This window comes from Gracilinanus agilis, chromosome 6 (genome assembly GCF_016433145.1).
Source record: "Gracilinanus agilis isolate LMUSP501 chromosome 6, AgileGrace, whole genome shotgun sequence".
Classification (NCBI taxonomy): domain Eukaryota; kingdom Metazoa; phylum Chordata; class Mammalia; order Didelphimorphia; family Didelphidae; genus Gracilinanus; species Gracilinanus agilis.
Genome location: NC_058135.1, coordinates 227,946,045 through 227,963,584, shown reverse-complemented (window position 1 = coordinate 227,963,584; position 17,540 = coordinate 227,946,045). Strand labels below are relative to the sequence as shown.

The 17,540-nt window shown below is 50.8% G+C and overlaps 1 protein-coding gene across 1 annotated transcript; it reads left to right on the top strand.

Annotated features, from left to right (window-relative positions):
- The first annotated feature begins 1,817 nt into the window (after positions 1-1,817).
- Positions 1,818-17,293, top strand: SLC4A11 (solute carrier family 4 member 11). Its single transcript, XM_044681797.1, has 19 exons — positions 1,818-1,851; positions 6,133-6,273; positions 6,370-6,413; positions 6,832-7,063; positions 7,193-7,274; positions 7,364-7,487; positions 7,580-7,792; positions 7,883-7,967; positions 8,387-8,512; positions 8,777-8,890; positions 9,209-9,341; positions 10,122-10,195; positions 14,720-14,945; positions 15,047-15,153; positions 15,268-15,436; positions 15,628-15,801; positions 15,899-16,094; positions 16,210-16,379; positions 16,468-17,293. Exons 1-19 carry the CDS (start codon positions 1,818-1,820, stop codon positions 16,529-16,531), a joined length of 2,508 nt encoding a protein of 835 aa, XP_044537732.1. The 3' UTR covers positions 16,532-17,293.
- Positions 17,294-17,540: the final 247 nt, after the last annotated feature.

Sequence of the window (17,540 nt, the reverse complement as noted above, 5' to 3'; positions counted from 1 at the left end):
TTAATTCTGGGAGTGTTTATGTTTGGCAGAAATATGTTGGGCACAGAAATATAGGGAATAAGAAGGTCTATAAATTTGTGTGGGGAATTAGTACTGAGAACTAATTCTGAGGTAGGGCTTGCTTTTCGTTTCCCCATTACCTCATTTTTGTTTGCTTAGGGTTTTTGCCTCATGTTGGGTGATTGAGTAAAGGGAAGGACATACTTTCTGCCTCAATGCTGTCCCTTCCCTCCCAGTCTGCCTAGGTTGCTCAGGGTCAGACCAACCTGCTGCTCTGTCACATCTTCAGTGCCCAGTTCTTGTCTGCTATGCCCAACAATACCGAAAAAACTCAGGCACACTAGAAGAGGCCATTCAGTCCTTTCTTTTCCGCTTGGTCCCCACCTCTATTTGGTGGGTAGTTTGTCCTGCCTCCCACCCACCCAAACTCAACTTTACCTTTCCCACTCCCATTTTCCTAGGCCAAGCCTTATTTTCACCCTTCAAACAATGGATCATTTAGGTGCTACTCTTTCCTCTTCCCTTCAGCATGCTTGTTGGGTTTTTCTCAGGGCTTCTCAGACCCCCAGCTCACTGTGAAAGGTCTTGGACACTCCCAGGTGGAAAAAGAGCCTTTGAAATCAGATTTTTCCCAATCACTAATTTCCTAAGTCATCCCCTCCCCCTTCCCCTAAATGAGGAGAACAAAAGGAAGATGATAATCCCAGAAATACTACTACATACAGACAAGTCTTCAATGCCTCAAAAACATGTTGAAATCCTTGGAAAATCCATAAAGACGCAAGCCCATTCTTGAGGGAAAGTGTGTGCCTGGCTCTGTAAAAAGACAACACTGTGAGTGTACAAATGCTTGCTTTTTGGAGTAATGGTATGTGTGTTCGAGCAAAGGTGCAAGACACTGATTATTGCTCTCTGATGTTTTCACCCTCCCCCTCCCATCAAGTTCACTGAATTCTGGTAGAAGGAAGGGTAGAAATGGGGGCTGTAGCACCCTCCCCCTATGGCCTTTGCTTATTCAGGAGAATGTACGCCCCCCCCTTCTTCTTCTGAGAATTGCCATTAACTCTGGGAAAGAGACATCCAGAGAATGTGACCTCGCATACTCCCAGAGACAGCAGAGCCCCGAAGACTTGAATATGTTTGCCCAGTCCCACTTCCACCCCAACCCAGAGAAAAAGGGAAGGAGAAATTTTCCTTCTCCATCTCTGTGCCTCAGAGAGCCCAATTTTAAGGGGTGGAGTTGGGGGGGGGGAGGGAGGAGGGAGAGGGAGGAGAGAAGGGAGTGGTGGAGGGAGAAGACTTATCCAAAAGCCAAGGAAGAGACACGCCCCCATCTGGAGGAGAATACTGCCCAAGAAAGGGCCTCCTCCTCGCCATTGTATCCCGGGGACAGCCTTTGCTCATACCTAACCTGGTCTGAATGACTTCGAATTCTTTCTCTTCCAGGCCTCCAGGACTCGTGGTTAGCACCTCATCTGGTCACAGTTATACTGCCCTGTCTCTGGAGTAAAGCCCTTGGTTTTTGAACCCTTCGAGAATAAAACTAGAGGTGCCCTTCAGCTAGGTGAGCATACCCCATTCTCTCTGGGAGAAGCAGGACATGTCCCTTAATCCTGGTCTCACCCAAGGATGGAGTGAGTGCTCTTCCTGACTGAGGTGTCTCTAAGGTCCCACAGGCTGGGAAACAGGGCTGAGAAAAGAGCCGCCTGGAGGCCTTGCATGGCATCTCCCAACTGGGATCAGCTGGGACCAGACTGTATCTCAGATTTCTGGTTCATCTTCTTTCTCTTTTCTTTGTAGAAAGCCTACTTGCAACTATGTCTCAGAAAGGATTCTTCCGTGAAGAATCTGGTAAGACCAAGGAACACTTTGCCTGCCTGCCTGCTTATCAATCTGTCTCAACTCTTCTGCTTTACCTGAGAGCCTGCTTGTCTGCTTGTCTGGCTGCCTATCTGTCTGCCCACCTGCCATGGTCTTTTTGCCTGTTTGCCTCACCACTCTTTCCTACCTATCTGATAGGCTGAGGCTCTGCTGGCCTTTCTGTCTCAACCTCTCTGCTTCTCTGTCTTTCTGTGCCTATTTCCCTGCCTCTACTTCTCTTGCTGTCTTTCAGCCTGTCTTCCTGTCTCTCATCTGGCCTGCCTGTCTGTCTCCTCTCTCCACCTCTGTCTTTTGGTATCTGCCTATGCTTGGCTGCCTGTCTTTCTTTGTCCATTTGTGCCCTTCTGTCTCTCTGTCTTTCTCTGCCTGCCTTGCTGTCTCTCTGTCATTAGGCACTGTTGCTGTTTCCTTTTTTGAGACTCTAGGTTTTGCTGGTCCTTGCTCTGGCCTGGGGGTTGGGGTGGAAGAGATGGGCTTGTGCCATTCCCAGCATCTTTGTGTTACTGTCTTTGCTGTGCTGTCCTGGGTATGCAGATAGTATCTATAGATTCTGTACCTCCACAAAAGGTAAGCACATGGGAGAGGAGATACCAACTAAGTGGCAAAGGGGACCCTGAGTGTCTCTCTCTCTCTCTCTCTCTCTCTCTCTCTCTCTCTCTCTCTCTCATAAAACCTTTACCTTCCATCTTGGAATACTGTGTATTGGCTCCAAGGCAGAAGAGTGGTAAGGGCTAGGCAATGGGGGTTAAGGGACTTACCCAGGGACACACATCTGGGAAGTGTCTGAGGCCAGATTTGAACCCAGGACCTCCCTTCTCTAGGCCTGGCTCTCAATCCACTGAGCTACCCAGCTGCTCCCCCTAACTGATTGTCATCAGAAATGAGTCTCACTAGCCCCTGAGGAGATGAGGCAGTCCTCTGGTTCTACTTTCCCCTGATCTTCACTAGCTTTCCTGATGGCCAGAACTATGCATCTTCCTTGGACACATGGGTCTTTTTCTTCTCCTTAAATAGTTGTAGAAGGAAAGGGAATAAGCATTTCTATGCCACCTACTATGTGCCAAGTGCTTTATAAAATATTACCTCATTTGATCCTCTCTACAAGCCTGCAAGGTAGGTGCTAATATTATCTCCATTTTATAGTTGAGGAGACGAACAAACTGAGGTTAGGTGATTCACCCAGGGTCCCACAGCTAGGAAGTATCTGAGGCTGGATTTGAACTCATCTTGCTGCCTCCAGGTCCAGCATTTCTATGTACCATTTTACTTAGCAGCACACTAAGCTGGGCTCAGTGTTGTTCAGGAAATCTAGTCTGCCATTATCCACTTATCCTCTAGATCTTGGTCTTCTTCTAGACAGACCTCCCAGGACAAAGACTAGACAAAGACTAGACTGACAAAGACTAGAGAGAAACGGACAAAGACTAGAAACCCAGTTACCCAGACTTAACTCTCCTCTACTGGTATCTCTAGTTCCCTCCTAGACACGGAAGAGGCCTCTGCAATTCGTGATCCTTTTCAAAGGGACTCCATGCCCTTAGAAGGGGAGATAGACAATCTTCCAGGAATTTCATTAATCAGATGGGTCAACCTGTCAAGAAGTCTATCAGTTAGGGGTCTTCGAGCCATTGAATCTGCCTGTGGGTTGGCCTGTCAGTCTGATAAGCCATCATCAGTCAGCTGGCCCTGCCTGGTCCTTTAGTGAACCAGCTCATCTGTCATACAGTTCATCAGTGAAGGACTCTACCAGTTATGTGGTCTTTCAGTCTGAGAGTCCACAAGCCAGCCCATCAGGCAGGAGGCCCAGCATTCAGGCAGCCCACTCATCAGCCACTTCATTGGATACCTAATCAGGCAGTGAGTCTGGCGGTCTGGGAGTCTTTCCATTGTCTAGTATTAAACTAAGCCAGGTCATAGTATCTTCCAGGGTTTGATCATGTCACATGTGACTGACCTGGGGAGAGATGAAGGCTTAGAGCCAAGAAGGGTAAAGAATTGATGTCAAAGGGGTATCTGGGTTTTCAGTAGTACTGATGATGGGAATAAGGGTATGGGTTGGAGTGTCTAGGGAAACTGAGTTAGGGCTAGACTCATGGGAGAAGGCAGGAGAAGTTATGATTAAACAAAGATTACTTCTGAGGTCTCTTCTAATTATAGATGTCAGCTTAAGGGGGAAAAAAGCATGGTATTTTGAGAACAATGTAAAGACCCACCTTTTCTCTGGGTCCTGGGATCTAGGGACAGGGAGAGTTGAGGACTTCCTAGGAGAAGACTGAGGGCAAAAGAAAAATCCCGTGGAGAAAATTTTCCATGAAAGCAAAGAAAACGGGAAAAACAGTTTGAGGAAGGAGTGAGATTTATATGATTGGGGATAGCAAATCAGAGACCCCAGAGGTCACTGGGGCAAGTGCCCTGGTGAGGAGATAGATTCATAGATCCCTCAGATCCCAAGGATAGGCTCCAAATGGTAATTCCCTTGTAGAACCTGAGCCTAGGGAGAGAAGCATCCATGGTAGTCAGAATGTGGAGAGGAATTATAGTTGGGTGAGTGGGGAAATGAGTCAGTGTGAATCATTCCCCCACCACATCAGTGAATGAATGGAGGGGGGAGCAGTGAGGGAGGGCCAATACGGGAGGGAAAAATACATTTATTGTAGTTTCTCCTTCAGTTTAGGGCAATTCCACATTCTCCCAAGTCTTCCTGCAGTTCATGTTGTACTTGGGAAGAGAGAGGGGGGAATTTGTAATCTGGAAGGAGAAAGGAGATGGACCCACCATTGGAGGAGGACTCGCTATCTCACTAGGGGCAGGACTCAGAATTAGGAGGAAGAGAGAACAGAATACTTATAGCCTAGTGCTAGAATATATGATGCCAATATCCCTGGTAGAATATAAGAACATAAGGGAGGTTGAGTGCATTGGAAACACCTACTCTAAGACAGAGATCACTCAGTTCTGGAAGGATCAGGAAATGCTTCCCAGAGGAAGGGGACCTTGAACTGGCCCTGAAGAATGGGTACAGTAGGGTATGGTACCAGGGAAGGGCAATGTGAGTAAAGGCAGGACAGCTAAGGGAAATCATCTGTAGGCCGAGTTGGAGACCAGTTGGAGAGTCCTCAAATATCAGGTCAGGGAGACTGAATGGGAGATTGGTTAGGCAAAGGGTAAGTATGGAGAGGCCATAAAGAGGGGCTGATATGATCCTAACAATATATTAGGGAGGTTAATTCATGACCCTTAAGGAACTGCCAGAGCCCACCAGTCTCTCCTCAGGAGTGGTTCCCCCTCTCTCACTTTTCATCAGTTTTCCCCACACTCACCTCTTCAGTAGAGGAGGAAAAAAAAGTAAGAACCAAGGAGGAAGAAGCGGTGTGTGGGAGGTGAAGATTCTGGGAAAATAATCTTTCTCCAAATGGGCCAGATTAGGGGAGGACAAGAGGAGCACCCCAGGAACATTTCCTTAATTCCAGGCTCTTATATAGGGTGGAAGGAGTCCTTGATAGCAATGTCAGAATGGGAACTGGTGGGAGGCCCTTGGTCAGTCCCCCAGGATGGGTCATACTCCTGACCCTCCAGTCTCTTCAATGTCCCTTGATCCCTCTGTGTCAGAGGTTGGGACAGGTTCTCTCTCCCTAACTGACTATTGGGAGCACCTTTCAACCCCTTCTAGGTAAAGCCCCTCACTTCACAAAAGAGGAGATGAGCACCTTTCTCTCCCTCTCCCTCCCCTACCCCTCTTTGCCAAGGAGAGAGTCTGAGTCAGGATAGCCTCTTGTTTCACTGGCAGGGTGAATAGAACACACATCTCCTCTTCATGGTCCTTCCTGCTGCTCTGGATGCCTTCTCTCCCCCTCCTTGGGGGTTCTCCCCAATTCATTTCATCTTTCATTTATTTCTCCATCTCTGACTCCCTGGCTCCATCCTTGTCTCTGTGCCCAAGGTCCTGTCTCCCTCAGTCACTGAAATCTTTGCTCTTTGGGGGGGGGGGTCTAGAATGGAGAGTACACACACACACACACACACACACACACACACACAGAGGCCACCTTGGCTCTAGGGGCTAATCCTCATGCCCAGACTTCCTAGTGCATACACCCACCAAAGCTCTAGCCACCTGACTGTGCTTGTCTGTCTCTACTCTTCTGGGCCAGGGGTGGGGGTGAGGGGGTTACCTGTCTCCATGGCCCATCCTCAGGGGCCACCTGCCCATTTTGGTATGTCACATATCTGTTACTGCTTCCATCCACCCAGACTACCTCAATTGTGACACGGAAGATGGTGCCGAGGGAACGACGGAAGAAGCTTTTGACATGGTCAATTCTTCCATTGTGTCTGGGGAGAGTATCCGTTTTTTTGTCAACTTCAATCTTGACATGCAGGCTCATTTGACTGGTATGAACAGAGGGGTTCTGGGTGGGGATGGCAGGTCCAGGCTGGGGGATGAGCTCAGCTTGGGACCTAGACAAACTTCCTCCTCGTCTCTCCCAGAAAATGCTACATCTGGCTGTGTTCTCCTTCATACCTCCAGAAAGGTGAGCTGTACCAGTGTCCACCCACCTCAGGGGAGTGGGACATGTGGGGGTGTCACAGCCCCCCACTAAGTTATCCCCACCTCAGGAGGGCCATCCCCACTTCCATAATTCCCCTGGTCTGTTTGAGGCGAGTGGGTATTAGGCCAAGTAGAGAAAAGAAGAGACAGAGTTCTTGTGTTTGGGGGTCTGGAGTTGAGCACGACAGGCACCATTAAGTTGAGATGTCTCAGAGAAGAGGGATGTTTTGAGTTGGATTTTGGCAAAGGGAGGAAAAGTTGTGTTTTTTCTCATCACCTTTGGGTTTCCACAGGTAAATTTGCACAAGTGCCTGGGACCCCAGGTGTGCGTGTCTATCTGATTGTCTCCTTTTCTTTCTTTCCACGTGTCCCATTGCCTGCTGGGTTGAACCGATCCCCAGTATCTGCAATTAAAGAACTTTGAGGAGGAGGTCCGGGCACGCCGTGACGTGGATGGCTTCCTGGCACGGTCCACCATCATTCTGAACGAGACGGCAACCACCCTGGATGACGTGCTGCACGAGATGCTTCTGCATCTTTCCCGAGACCCAAACAATGCCGAACCTAGCTTTGATTTCGACCAAGTCACAGCAACCCTTTTCACTGATTCGGGAGCTCCTCGACAGGGAACCGGTGATTACCCCCTTGGCTCCCCTTCCCCAGAGGTTTCAGGGCCCCCCTTGGGGCTGGGAAGGACAGGGAGGGAGGGAATGGGGCCTGGGGCCTGCTTCTGTCCCCTTGACGCTGGCCTGCTCTCTGTAGTTCACCTCCTCACAGATATAATCCAGGGAGTGACAGCCACCGTCACCGGGATACGGTACCAGCAGTCCTGGCTTTGCGTCATGTGAGTACCACCCGCGACCCCAGCCTCCTCTCCAGGCCCGCCGTGGGGGCCCAGTGGGTCATGGTTCTCCTGTCTTTCCCCTGACCCAGATGTACCATCAAGTCGCTGCAGCGGCGCCACGTGTGTATCAGCCGCCTGGTGCGTCCCCAGAACTGGGGCGAGAACTCCTGCGAGGTGCGCTTCGTGATCCTCATAATGGCTCCGCTCAAGATGGTGAGTGACCTTGGCCGAGCTTGCTCTGCCGGGGGGGGGGGGGGGCGGGGGGGCGGCTGTCCGTGCCCCCCTGACCTGTCCTGGCACCCCAGAAAAGCACGAAGACGGCCATCGAGGTGGGACGGACGTTTGCGACCATATTCTCGGACATGACGTTCCGTCTTCGGCTGCTGGAGACGCGCACCAAGGAGGAGTTCAAGGAGGCCCTGGTGCAGCAGAGGCACAAGCTCAGCGTTCTCAAGCTGCAGTCCTTGCACATCCAACAGAGCGATGCCCGCGGGGACCACGACCACATTATTTTACATGTGAGCAGGGAGGGGGCCTTAGCCTGAGAGGGGGCGCTTGGTGCCGGGGCCCCCTCTGAACCCACTTGTACCCCTCTAACCTCCCGTCAGTGTCATCAGTTCCTCAAACTGGGGAAGGGAATCATGGAGGACATCGCCAGGAGGTTTCCTGTATATACGCTGGACTTCACAGATGGTAAGTGTGCGCCGGGTAGGGGTAGGAGTGTCCTGGGAGCGGAGCTGCTCTCACCTGTCCCAGGGAGACTTTGGTGATAAAATTTAGTCCAGGGAGCCTCGGGTTCAAATCCTGCCTCTGACCCCAAGGATGCGACTGTGGGCAAAAGAACCAAGGCTCTTTGAACCTCATTCTCCTCACTTGTAAAATAGGGTACAATCGACCTCACAGGGTGATTGTAAGGAGCAAATGGAAGAGCATATGTAACTCACTTTGTAACTCTTAAATTTCTGTATAAATGTCAGACGTCACCATTATCGTCTTCTTTATTATGTTATTGCTTGGGCACGACATCTGTGGTCGAGGACAGGGGTGCCCCCTTTAGCTACAGTCTTCCCAGGCTGGAGAGGATCTGACCTTTGACCTCTTCCCCCCACCAGGTGTGATAGGAAGCAACAAGGCTTTGGGGAAGTACCTCACCACCATGATCTTTTTATACTTTGCCTGCCTCCTGCCGAGCATTGCCTTTGGTTCCCTCAATGACGAGAACACAAAGGGAGCTATTGGTGAGTTGGAATTCAGAAGGAAGGACTCCACAGACCTCTTTCTGTGGAGTACATGGGCTCGGGTCCTTACCTAGAGAATATCCAGGCTTCTCCTACGGCCTTCGTGCCTCGGCCACAGCCAGAACTCGAATAAGTGGGAAATAATCCCTCCCAAAAATCTGATGGCATCACTGTGAGATATCCCGAGGCCCCAGCTCACCCTCTTCCCTACCCTTCCAGAGGGCCCCTGGCTGTCTAAGGCTTGCTTGTTGTCTGTCCTTCCAGATGTGCAGAAAACAATTGCTGGTCAGAGCATTGGCAGCCTGGTGTATGCACTGTTCTCGGGACAGCCTTTGGTGGTGGTGCTTACCACAGCGCCGTTGGCCCTCTACATACATGGTCAGTGAGCCCTACCCAGCCTCCTCCCAGGCTAGATCATGCTCTCCTCCCGGGGCCTATGGATTGGAGAGGAGGTCCTTTGGCTGTAGGACACGAACAAAAGACCCTGAATGTGGGTTTTTCCATCCCTTTCCCCAGAGCTAGTCTCAAGCTTCCTCCTTTGCAAAGAGTCTCATGGCTAGGTTGGGCAGGGAGTTGGGGGAAAGCTCTTCTCAGTGACAGGAGTTCCCACTGGGCAGGCGGTCCCTTTCTCCATCTCCTGCAGGCCTGACTTGCCATGGCATCCCATCTCTGCCCTTTTGGTCATTCCTTCCTCAGTGATCAGTCGCATTTGTGAAGATTACAAGCTGGACTTCAGTGCCTTCTATGCCTGGACTGGGCTATGGAACAGTTTCTTCCTGGTGATCTATGCCATCTTCAACTTGAGCCTTATTATGAAGCTTTTCAAGAGGTAGTGCTGTCCCCATCCCCCAGACCCTTCCCCATCTTCTACTGTCCTCAACTGACCCCCCAAGAGGTGACCATCCCCTCCCTCTTCACAAGGGAGTTCCTACCCTTCTAGGAAAGGCGGAATCAGGCTTAGAATCCAGGCCTCTGGTCTGGAGGAGGATCAGTGGGGTGGTCAGGGTCACTGGGGGAGAAAACCCCTCTGGGATTAGTGTCTCTTCTGGCCCTAGCACTTCTAAGGAGTCTCAGAGGGGCCCAGCATTAAGGGACCCCAGACTAAGCCAGTGAAGGGCAGCAGTGATAGCCTATGTCTATAACCTCACTGAAGCTCAGGGGCCAGTGTGGCAAGCATGTTCTGCCTCCTGTTCCAAAGGAGCTGACTTCTGTGCCCTCCCTTTCCCCCTTCCACCCTGGCATCAGTAGAAGTGAGAATAAAGAGCATTATTCTTCTGTGGAGGAGAGAGAAGGTGGCAGAGCCTGGCTTCAGATCCTTTCTCCTCCACCAAGTGAACATGGTCAAGTCACTTAAAAGGTCCCCAACCTCAGTTTCCTCATCTGTCAAATGTAGTTAGCATGCCCAGAGCACTGATGCCATAGGGATGCTGTGAGCCCCAGGGGAGACAAGATGTGGGAGACATTTTGCCAGACATCCGGCATCATCTCAGTGTCAGCTCTCATGATTTTGGTCAGTCCTAGAAAACTCCTGGCAGAGGCAGGCTTGTTTGTGACATGGAAATGATGGGAAAAGCGGTCTGGTGCTCAGGATGGATGTTCTTGCTCCTAGATCGATAGAGGAAACCATCGCCCTCTTCATTTCCATCACATTTGTGCTGGATGCTATCAAGAGCATGGTCAAAAGTAAGTCCTGAGGTCATGCTCCTTCTCCCCATCCTCCCAGCCTCACTTTTCTTTCTCCCTGACCTCTACCATTTGGGGCATCCTGCTAGGCAGCTGGAGAAGCAGCAGACACAGACCTTCACTGTCTGTAGAGGGCAAGCCCCACGGACAGAAAGCAGCCAGAGAAGAGCTGAGCATTCACCTGGAGTGCCTGCCATTTAGAGGAGTGGGAGAAGGGCACACTCAAGTGGGCAGGGAAGGTTTCACAAGGGGCCAGGACGTGAACTGGGTCTGGAAGCCAGGCAAAGATGGCACTAGGGAAGGCATTATAAATAGTAAGACCAGGCTGGGTAAAAAAGATTCATATGTGCTTATATATGTTTTGTGTGTGTTTCTATATCCATCTATACTAAAAACATTTAGTATCACTAATATTATTCTCCTAGGTCTCCATTCCTCTTTGTATTGATCCTGGGTTACTTTTGGCTATACTTTTTTTTAAACCCTCACCTTCCATCTTAGAATCAATACTGTGTATTGGTTTCAAAGCAGAAGAGTGACAAGGGCTAAACAATGAATGTTAAGTGACTTGCACAGGGACACACATCTAGGAAGATTCTGAGGCCAGATTGGAACCCAGGACTTCCCATCTCCAGGCCTGGCTCTCTCTCCACTGAGCTGAACAGACTTTTCTTTTTAAAATCTGAGCTCATCAGATTACTGCAGCCATATCAGTCTCATTAGATCCCTCAGTTTTGTTTCCTTTATCTGTATCATTTGTGTCTGCTAAGAATAAAGCAATGGATAAGCTTTTGACATTCCCTGTTCACAGTTTAATTTCTTAAAAAAGCAGTGAGAAGGATCTGCTTTTTTAGACTTGGTTCTGACCAATGAGGAGGATTAGAAAGAGAAGTAAAGGTGACAGACTTTAGGAGGCAGCAATCCCACCACCTCAGAGAAGATAAGAAGTGAAAGGCAGCATGCTTTAGTGATGAGACCTATGGATTTAGATTAAGACATGTGGATTTGACTCTTCACTTCAACCTTTATTGTATGACCCTGGCAAAGTCACATCTTCAGTATTTTTTCCAGTAAAAATGGGCCTAATTGGGGGCAGCCTACTTGGTGGCTCAGTGGATTGAGAGCCAGGCCTAGAGACAGGAGGTCCTAGAATCATATCTGGGCCTCAGACACTTCTTCACTGTGTGGCTCTGAGCAAGTCGCTTGACCCCCATTGCCTACCCTTACCACTCTTTTGCCTCAGAACCAATACACAGTATTGATTCTAAGATGGAAGGTAACAGTTTTTTAAAAATAAGCCCAATATTGCCTTCACCATCTAATTCTTGGGGCCATCCTGAAGAAAAAGAATTTAAAACCTTTTAACAACTGTAGAAATTTGAGCTATGATTATGATAGATAAGAGGATAAATGCCAAGCACCCATGCTGTACCATCACTTCTGGAGAATAGATTTTAAGAGGTTAAGGAAAAAGATAGGTAGAATCAAGAGCATCCTGAAGCCATCTCAAATTGGCCCTCTAGAGCTGCTTGTGAAATGTTCAGTGTGAGCCTTGGAAGTCAACAAATGCCACAATTCAGGGCTTGGTTTATTATTTTGTTGATTGTCTCTAAACTTAAGAAAGTGAGGGGGAAAATGCTAATAAGACAAACTAAGTTTAAAGTGTTGTAAGTACAAATTTTTTCTTCAGGGAGCCAGTTTTTAAATATTTACCGGCCCACTCCTGGCTAGAATCCATTTGTTTGAGTATCAAAAAAGGAAGTTGAGATTCTTAAGATCAAAATTCTAAAGATGCAAACACAAAGGATACAGCTAAGGGAAACTAAGCTGAGTGATCTAAAAAGACTGATATGGCTGTAACAGATAGCTCTCTGATGAGCTCAGGTTTTAAAAAAAGAAGTACATCTAATGGAACTGGAACAAGTAACCCAGGCTCGATACAAAAAGGGATGGGAACCAATGAGAATAACATTAGTAATGCTAAAAGTTGGAAAAACAAAACAAAACAAACGGGTGAGTAATGAGTGTTAAGGCCTTCCCACCCTCCCTACAAAAGAGTTGTTTTTTTTTAACCTATGTTAGAGACAAATAGAACAGGGAAACAATGAGATGGAAAAGAGAAAAAGCAAAACTACTTGACAGATTTCTTCTGTTTCTTCTAGTCTGTAGACTGGAAAGAATAGGACAAAAATGAATAACTGGCAGTTGAAATCTAATATTAGTGAATGGGATGGGAAGAGAGTCTCTTTCTGCCTTCATTGAATTCAACTTATTAGACTCCTCTGCAAACCACTTTTGAAATACTGAAAGAAATGATAGTTATGACTTTTGAGCCACTGTTGATGATCTCTGAGAAGAAAACTTGAGAGCTAGGTAAATGTCCTGATTTTGAAAAAGGAGAAGATTCATTCTTCAGACTACAGGCTAGTGAACTTGATGGCCATCCAAGAAGACAGCTTGAGGGGCATGTTGGCCACGTTTCAAAATGGATTATTAAAAGGATGATTTGTAAGCATGCAGGGAAGCTGGGAACAAAAGGGCCTAAGCATGGTCACTTGTAAGAGACTTTCAGGAACAAGATTATTAAAGTAAACCAGTATAGGGCTATCGGCAATAATAGGGTATTTTCTGGATCTCAGCAAAAAAAATAACAAAATCTCTGATGATGTCTTTGTGGACAAGATGGAGGGATCTGAGTGATGAACGGATAAAGGTCCACTCGGGTATCCCGAGTTGCCCACCTCCATCCCCAGAGCTGTTTTTGCTCAATATTTTTATCAGTGACCTAGATAATAGCAGAGATGTCAGACTTAGCAAAGTTGTAAATCATAGGAAACAGGGCTGGTTTATGTCTTGTGTAATGGAATAAGGATCTAAAATCACCTCAATAGGCTGGAATGATGTGTTTAATTCAGTGATCTTGAAGGCTCAAATTGAGGAAGAATGGAAAGTTCAGTTTTGGATTTTAAAAAATCAGTCGTACAAGTATGGGGTGATGACTTGTACCTTGACAAAGGATTATGAGAAAGAGGCCTGGGGTCTTTAGTGGACCATAAGTTTCATATGGGATAATAGTGTGACAAGATGGATAGAAAAGTTTACATGAAAAGGGACCACAACAAGGAAGCTGGTGGTCCCACTGTACTTGGTTCTTTTTGGCCACATTTGGATTGTTGCCATTAGTTCTAGATTCCACACTTTAGGAAAGTCATGGCAGGTTTGAATAGGTCCAGAAAAAGGTGCCTAGCACCAGTGAGGGGCCTGGAGACTGCATAATGAGGCTCAGTTGAAAGAATTGAGGGTCCTTAGTCTGAAGGGGGGAAAAAAAGATGTCTTCAAATATTCAAAGGATTGTAATATGAAAGAAAAATTAGACTTGTTCTGCTTGACCCCAGAGGGCAGAAGTAGCAGTGGTGGGGAGCTGAAAGGAAGTTGATTTTGCTTCAGTATATGGAAAAGAAACTTCCTACTGGCAGAAGGATCTAAAAGCAGAATGGACTGCCTCAGGAGGTGGTCAAGTTCCCCATGATTAAAGTGAGCTCTTCATGGGCAGCTTGAATGTGTGCTAGAAGCAATTCCTACTCAAAGGCGATAAACCTGTAACTCCCAGGATCTGGCAGTCCCCAACCCACCTGCTCTTGTCCCAGTTCTTTCCGTTGCCTTCTAATAGCCCTCTGCCTTCCCCTGGGGAGCTCCCTCCCTGACTGTCCAGCTTCCTCTCTCACCTTTGCCCTCCATGTCCCAAGGAAGCCACTTTCCCTTTCTTGAGAAAGGGATGTTTGAGCTGCCCTATGTGCTAACTTAGGGGAAGGGTGGGGAGAAAGAGAAGTCCCATTTTTAGGGTGCAGTTGGAGGTGGGGACAAGACCTGACAGAAGAGGCTCTGGAGGGTAGGTCTGGTGGCGATGACTGGAATGGGGCACCCTGACCAGCACTTCCAGCCCTCCCTCCCTCCCTACGAGGGTCCAGAAGGGAAGTGGATCCAGGGGTCTAGCCCCGCCAGTAGCCTACAGATCAGCTCTTCCTCCTGCCATGTACACCTGCGATGATGCCCCTGGAGTTTCCTGTTGTTTGCGTTCTGCAGGAAGCCCTCCCCAAGCATCTGGTGTCTGTGTGTGTCTGCTGAGCTAGCCTGGGGGCGCCACACACGTGTAGCCAAGATTACTGAGTGGAAATGGGAAAGGTGGGGAGCAGAGGGCAGGGGCTGAAGGCCAGGGGAAGAGAGTGGGAGAGGCCTTCCCTGGTGCACAGCCATCAGAAGAGTCCCATTCTCAGGGGGCCTTTTTTCTACTTGGTGGCTGCCGTGTGGGGGAAGGGCGGGGGTTCTCCCCGGGGGTCAGGAGGTGAAAGGACGGAGGGGCGCCCGCAGAGAAAGGTGGCCTCTTTGAGCCTAGGCCGGCCTAGAAGGGCTCCTGGGGCGGCTGAGTGGCCGGGCCAGGCCAGCCCTCTCTGGGCCTGAGGGGTCTGCGGCTGTGGCGGAGGGACACTTCACATCCGTATGTTCGTGTGTGTCTGCCCCCTGCAGTCTTCAAGAAAAACTATTTCTATCAGGAAAACGCCTTGGGTGGGCATAGTAACTCGCTGACAGACTTGGGCCTCAATGCCAGCGTCCTGCTCAACACCTCCAGCTCCATATTCCAACGCTTGGAGTCCAAGCACGCCAAGCCCGAGCCCGAAGCCGCGTTCCTGAGCCTGCTGCTCATGCTGGGCACTGTTTGGCTGGGCCACACGCTCTACCAGTTCAAGAAGAGGTGAGCCGGTGTGGGGCCCGAGGGGGGGGGGGGGGGGGGGGGGGGGGGGGGGGCACCCGGGCCGGGGCTAACTTCGTGTCCCCCTTCCGCCGCTCTCCCAGCCCCTACCTTCACTACTGCGTGCGGGAGGTCCTGTCCGATTGTGCCCTGCCCATCGCGGTGCTCACCTTCTCCCTCATTCACCACTACCTCTTCTCCGATATTCACAGTGAGTGCGCTCGGGGCGGGCGCGCGCGGGCCGGGGCGGGGCGGGGCTCGGCTCTCCCGGGGGCTTCGGGCCTCGCCGCTCACTCCCTCCCTTTCTCCACCCATCCCATCCTAGTGTCGCAGTTCAACTATAACCCCGATGAGACCCTGTTTGAGCTGGCACAAATCCAGACCCTGTCCTGGGCAGCTGTGGGCAGCGCCATGGGCCTGGGCTTCCTCCTGTCCTTGCTCTTCTTCATTGAACAGAACTTGGTGGCTCTCTTGGTCAATAATCCACAGAACAGGTGTCTCCTCCGCTCCCCGGGCGCCCCGGCCCCGCCCCGCTTCCCCCTCGTTGGCCCCTGGGGAGCCCTCTCCCCCCTTACCCCCTGCCCAGCAGCCCTCCGTGTCCCTAGAGCCACTCTGCCTTTTTGGGAAAGGGGCGTTCGGGCTGCCCCTGTGCTAACGGCTGTTACCCGTGTGTGCATGTGCCTAGACTGGTGAAGGGCACGGCGTACCACTGGGACCTGCTGCTCATCGCCATCATCAATATGGGCCTCTCTCTGTTTGGCCTCCCCTGGATCTACGCGACCTACCCCCACTCCCCCCTGCACGTGCGGGCCCTCGCCTACGTGGAGGAGCGCGTGGAGTTCGGCCACATTTATGAGACGTGAGTGCCCCGGGCGGCGTCGGAGACTGGGAGGGGGGAGGGGAGACGGGGCTGGGTCTCAGGAGATCCACGTTTGGCCCTGTGGCTGCCCATGCAGGATAGTGAGCGTGAGGGAGACGCGCCTGACGGCCCTGGGAGCCAACGTCTTGGTGGGGCTCTCGCTGCTGCTCTTCCCTATCCCGTTGCAGAGCATCCCCAAGCCAGTTCTTTATGGACTGTTCCTGTACGTCGCGTTCACCTCCCTGGACGGCAGCCAGCTCTGCGAGCGGATCGTCCTTCTTCTCAAGGAGCAGGTAGGGCCCGGCCCCCATGGGGTCCCCTACCTTTGAGGTTCAGGGAGCCCGAGGAGGGAGGCAGGCGGGGCCGGGCGGCAGCGTCAGCCCCGGTGCCTCCCTCCCTCCCGCACAGACGGCGTATCCCCCCACCCACTACATTCGCCGGGTGCCACAGAGGAAGATCCACTACTTCACGGGGCTGCAGGTCCTCCAGCTGCTGCTGCTGTGCGCCTTCGGCATGTCGCCCCTGCCCTACATGAAGATGATCTTCCCCCTCATCATGTTTGCCATGATCCCCATCCGGTGCGCCTGGGTCTGGGGCGGGGGTGTCGGAGGGGGGAGGAGGGGCCGGGCCTGAGCCCTCCGAACTAACTCGCTTCCTCCCCACCAGGTACCTGTTTATGCCCCGAATTATTGAAACCAAATATTTAGACATCTTGGATGCCCATGACTGAGGAATCCCTGAGCCGAGCCTCCTGCTGCCCTTGGGCTATCTGCTGAGGCCATCCACACTGCTTTGCTTCTGCCTTCCCCTTCCCCCACATCCCCAGCCAACACCGAGCCCTCCCAGGCTCTACCTCCATGTCTCTGGTTCTTTCTTCACAGTTTTGATTTTCTTTCTTTGCATCTAAGGGCTTTGCCCTCTGGCAGTTCCCTGACTCGGGGCTGTTCTGGGGGGCTGTTGGGAAGGAAATGACCTTCCTCTGCCTCTGCTCCACCCCACCCCCAGGGAGGGAGGCACCTGCCTTTGGAGGTGCTGGAGCAGGTCCTGGAGGTGAGAGTTGAAATGTGGCAGAGACCAGTGGCACCAGTGGTGAGAGCAGGCCCATCCACAGCCCCAGCTCTGGCACCTCCAGGTTATGGAGCATGGGGGCACCCTCCCATCCCTCGAGGCTCCTGGATGGATGCTGGGGCATTCCTAGCCTCCCCCTTGGTTAGGGGGATGCCGATTCCAGCCTGAGCAGGATTGCACGACACACACTCACACACCCCCTGGCCTACAGCACTGGGAAGGTGGAACATAGGGAGAAGAGGTCAGGCAGGCTCCAGGAACCAGCGGTCAGGAGTCTGGGGCTGGAGTGGGGAACTTGAGCTGAGCACCGTGGCTTTTCTTTTGATGAGAGCCACTGCTTGGGAAGAGAAATCATTTCCTTGATTGTGTAAGGAACTCGCTATGAGCATTGAAGAGAATAAAGTTTCTGTTTCTATGCTTCTAACTGTGGTGTCTCCCTTGTTCCTTTCACTTCTGGGAAATGGGGGTGTAGGACAGCTTCCTGGAGGCTTAGCCAGACTGGGGGGCTGTTCACACAGTTCCAAGGAAGGGCACCTCAGCATTTCCCACTGTAGAACTGGATGGGGCTGCCCTCAACATTACGCTCCCCGGTTCATGAGCAAAGGGCTGGCTAACCTATCACACTAGGAACAGTACATGATCCCAACAAGACGCCTCACTCCTTCACTGAA

Bases quoted from the DNA above. Each gene is read 5' to 3' on its own strand.
- SLC4A11 (XM_044681797.1), top strand. From the start codon at position 1,818: ATGTCTCAGAAAGGATTCTTCCGTGAAGAATCTG. The intron at 1,852-6,132 runs GTAAGACCAAGG...CCATCCACCCAG, and splicing joins ATTCTTCCGTGAAGAATCTG to ACTACCTCAATTGTGACACG. The intron at 7,275-7,363 runs GTGAGTACCACC...CCCCTGACCCAG, and splicing joins CAGTCCTGGCTTTGCGTCAT to ATGTACCATCAAGTCGCTGC.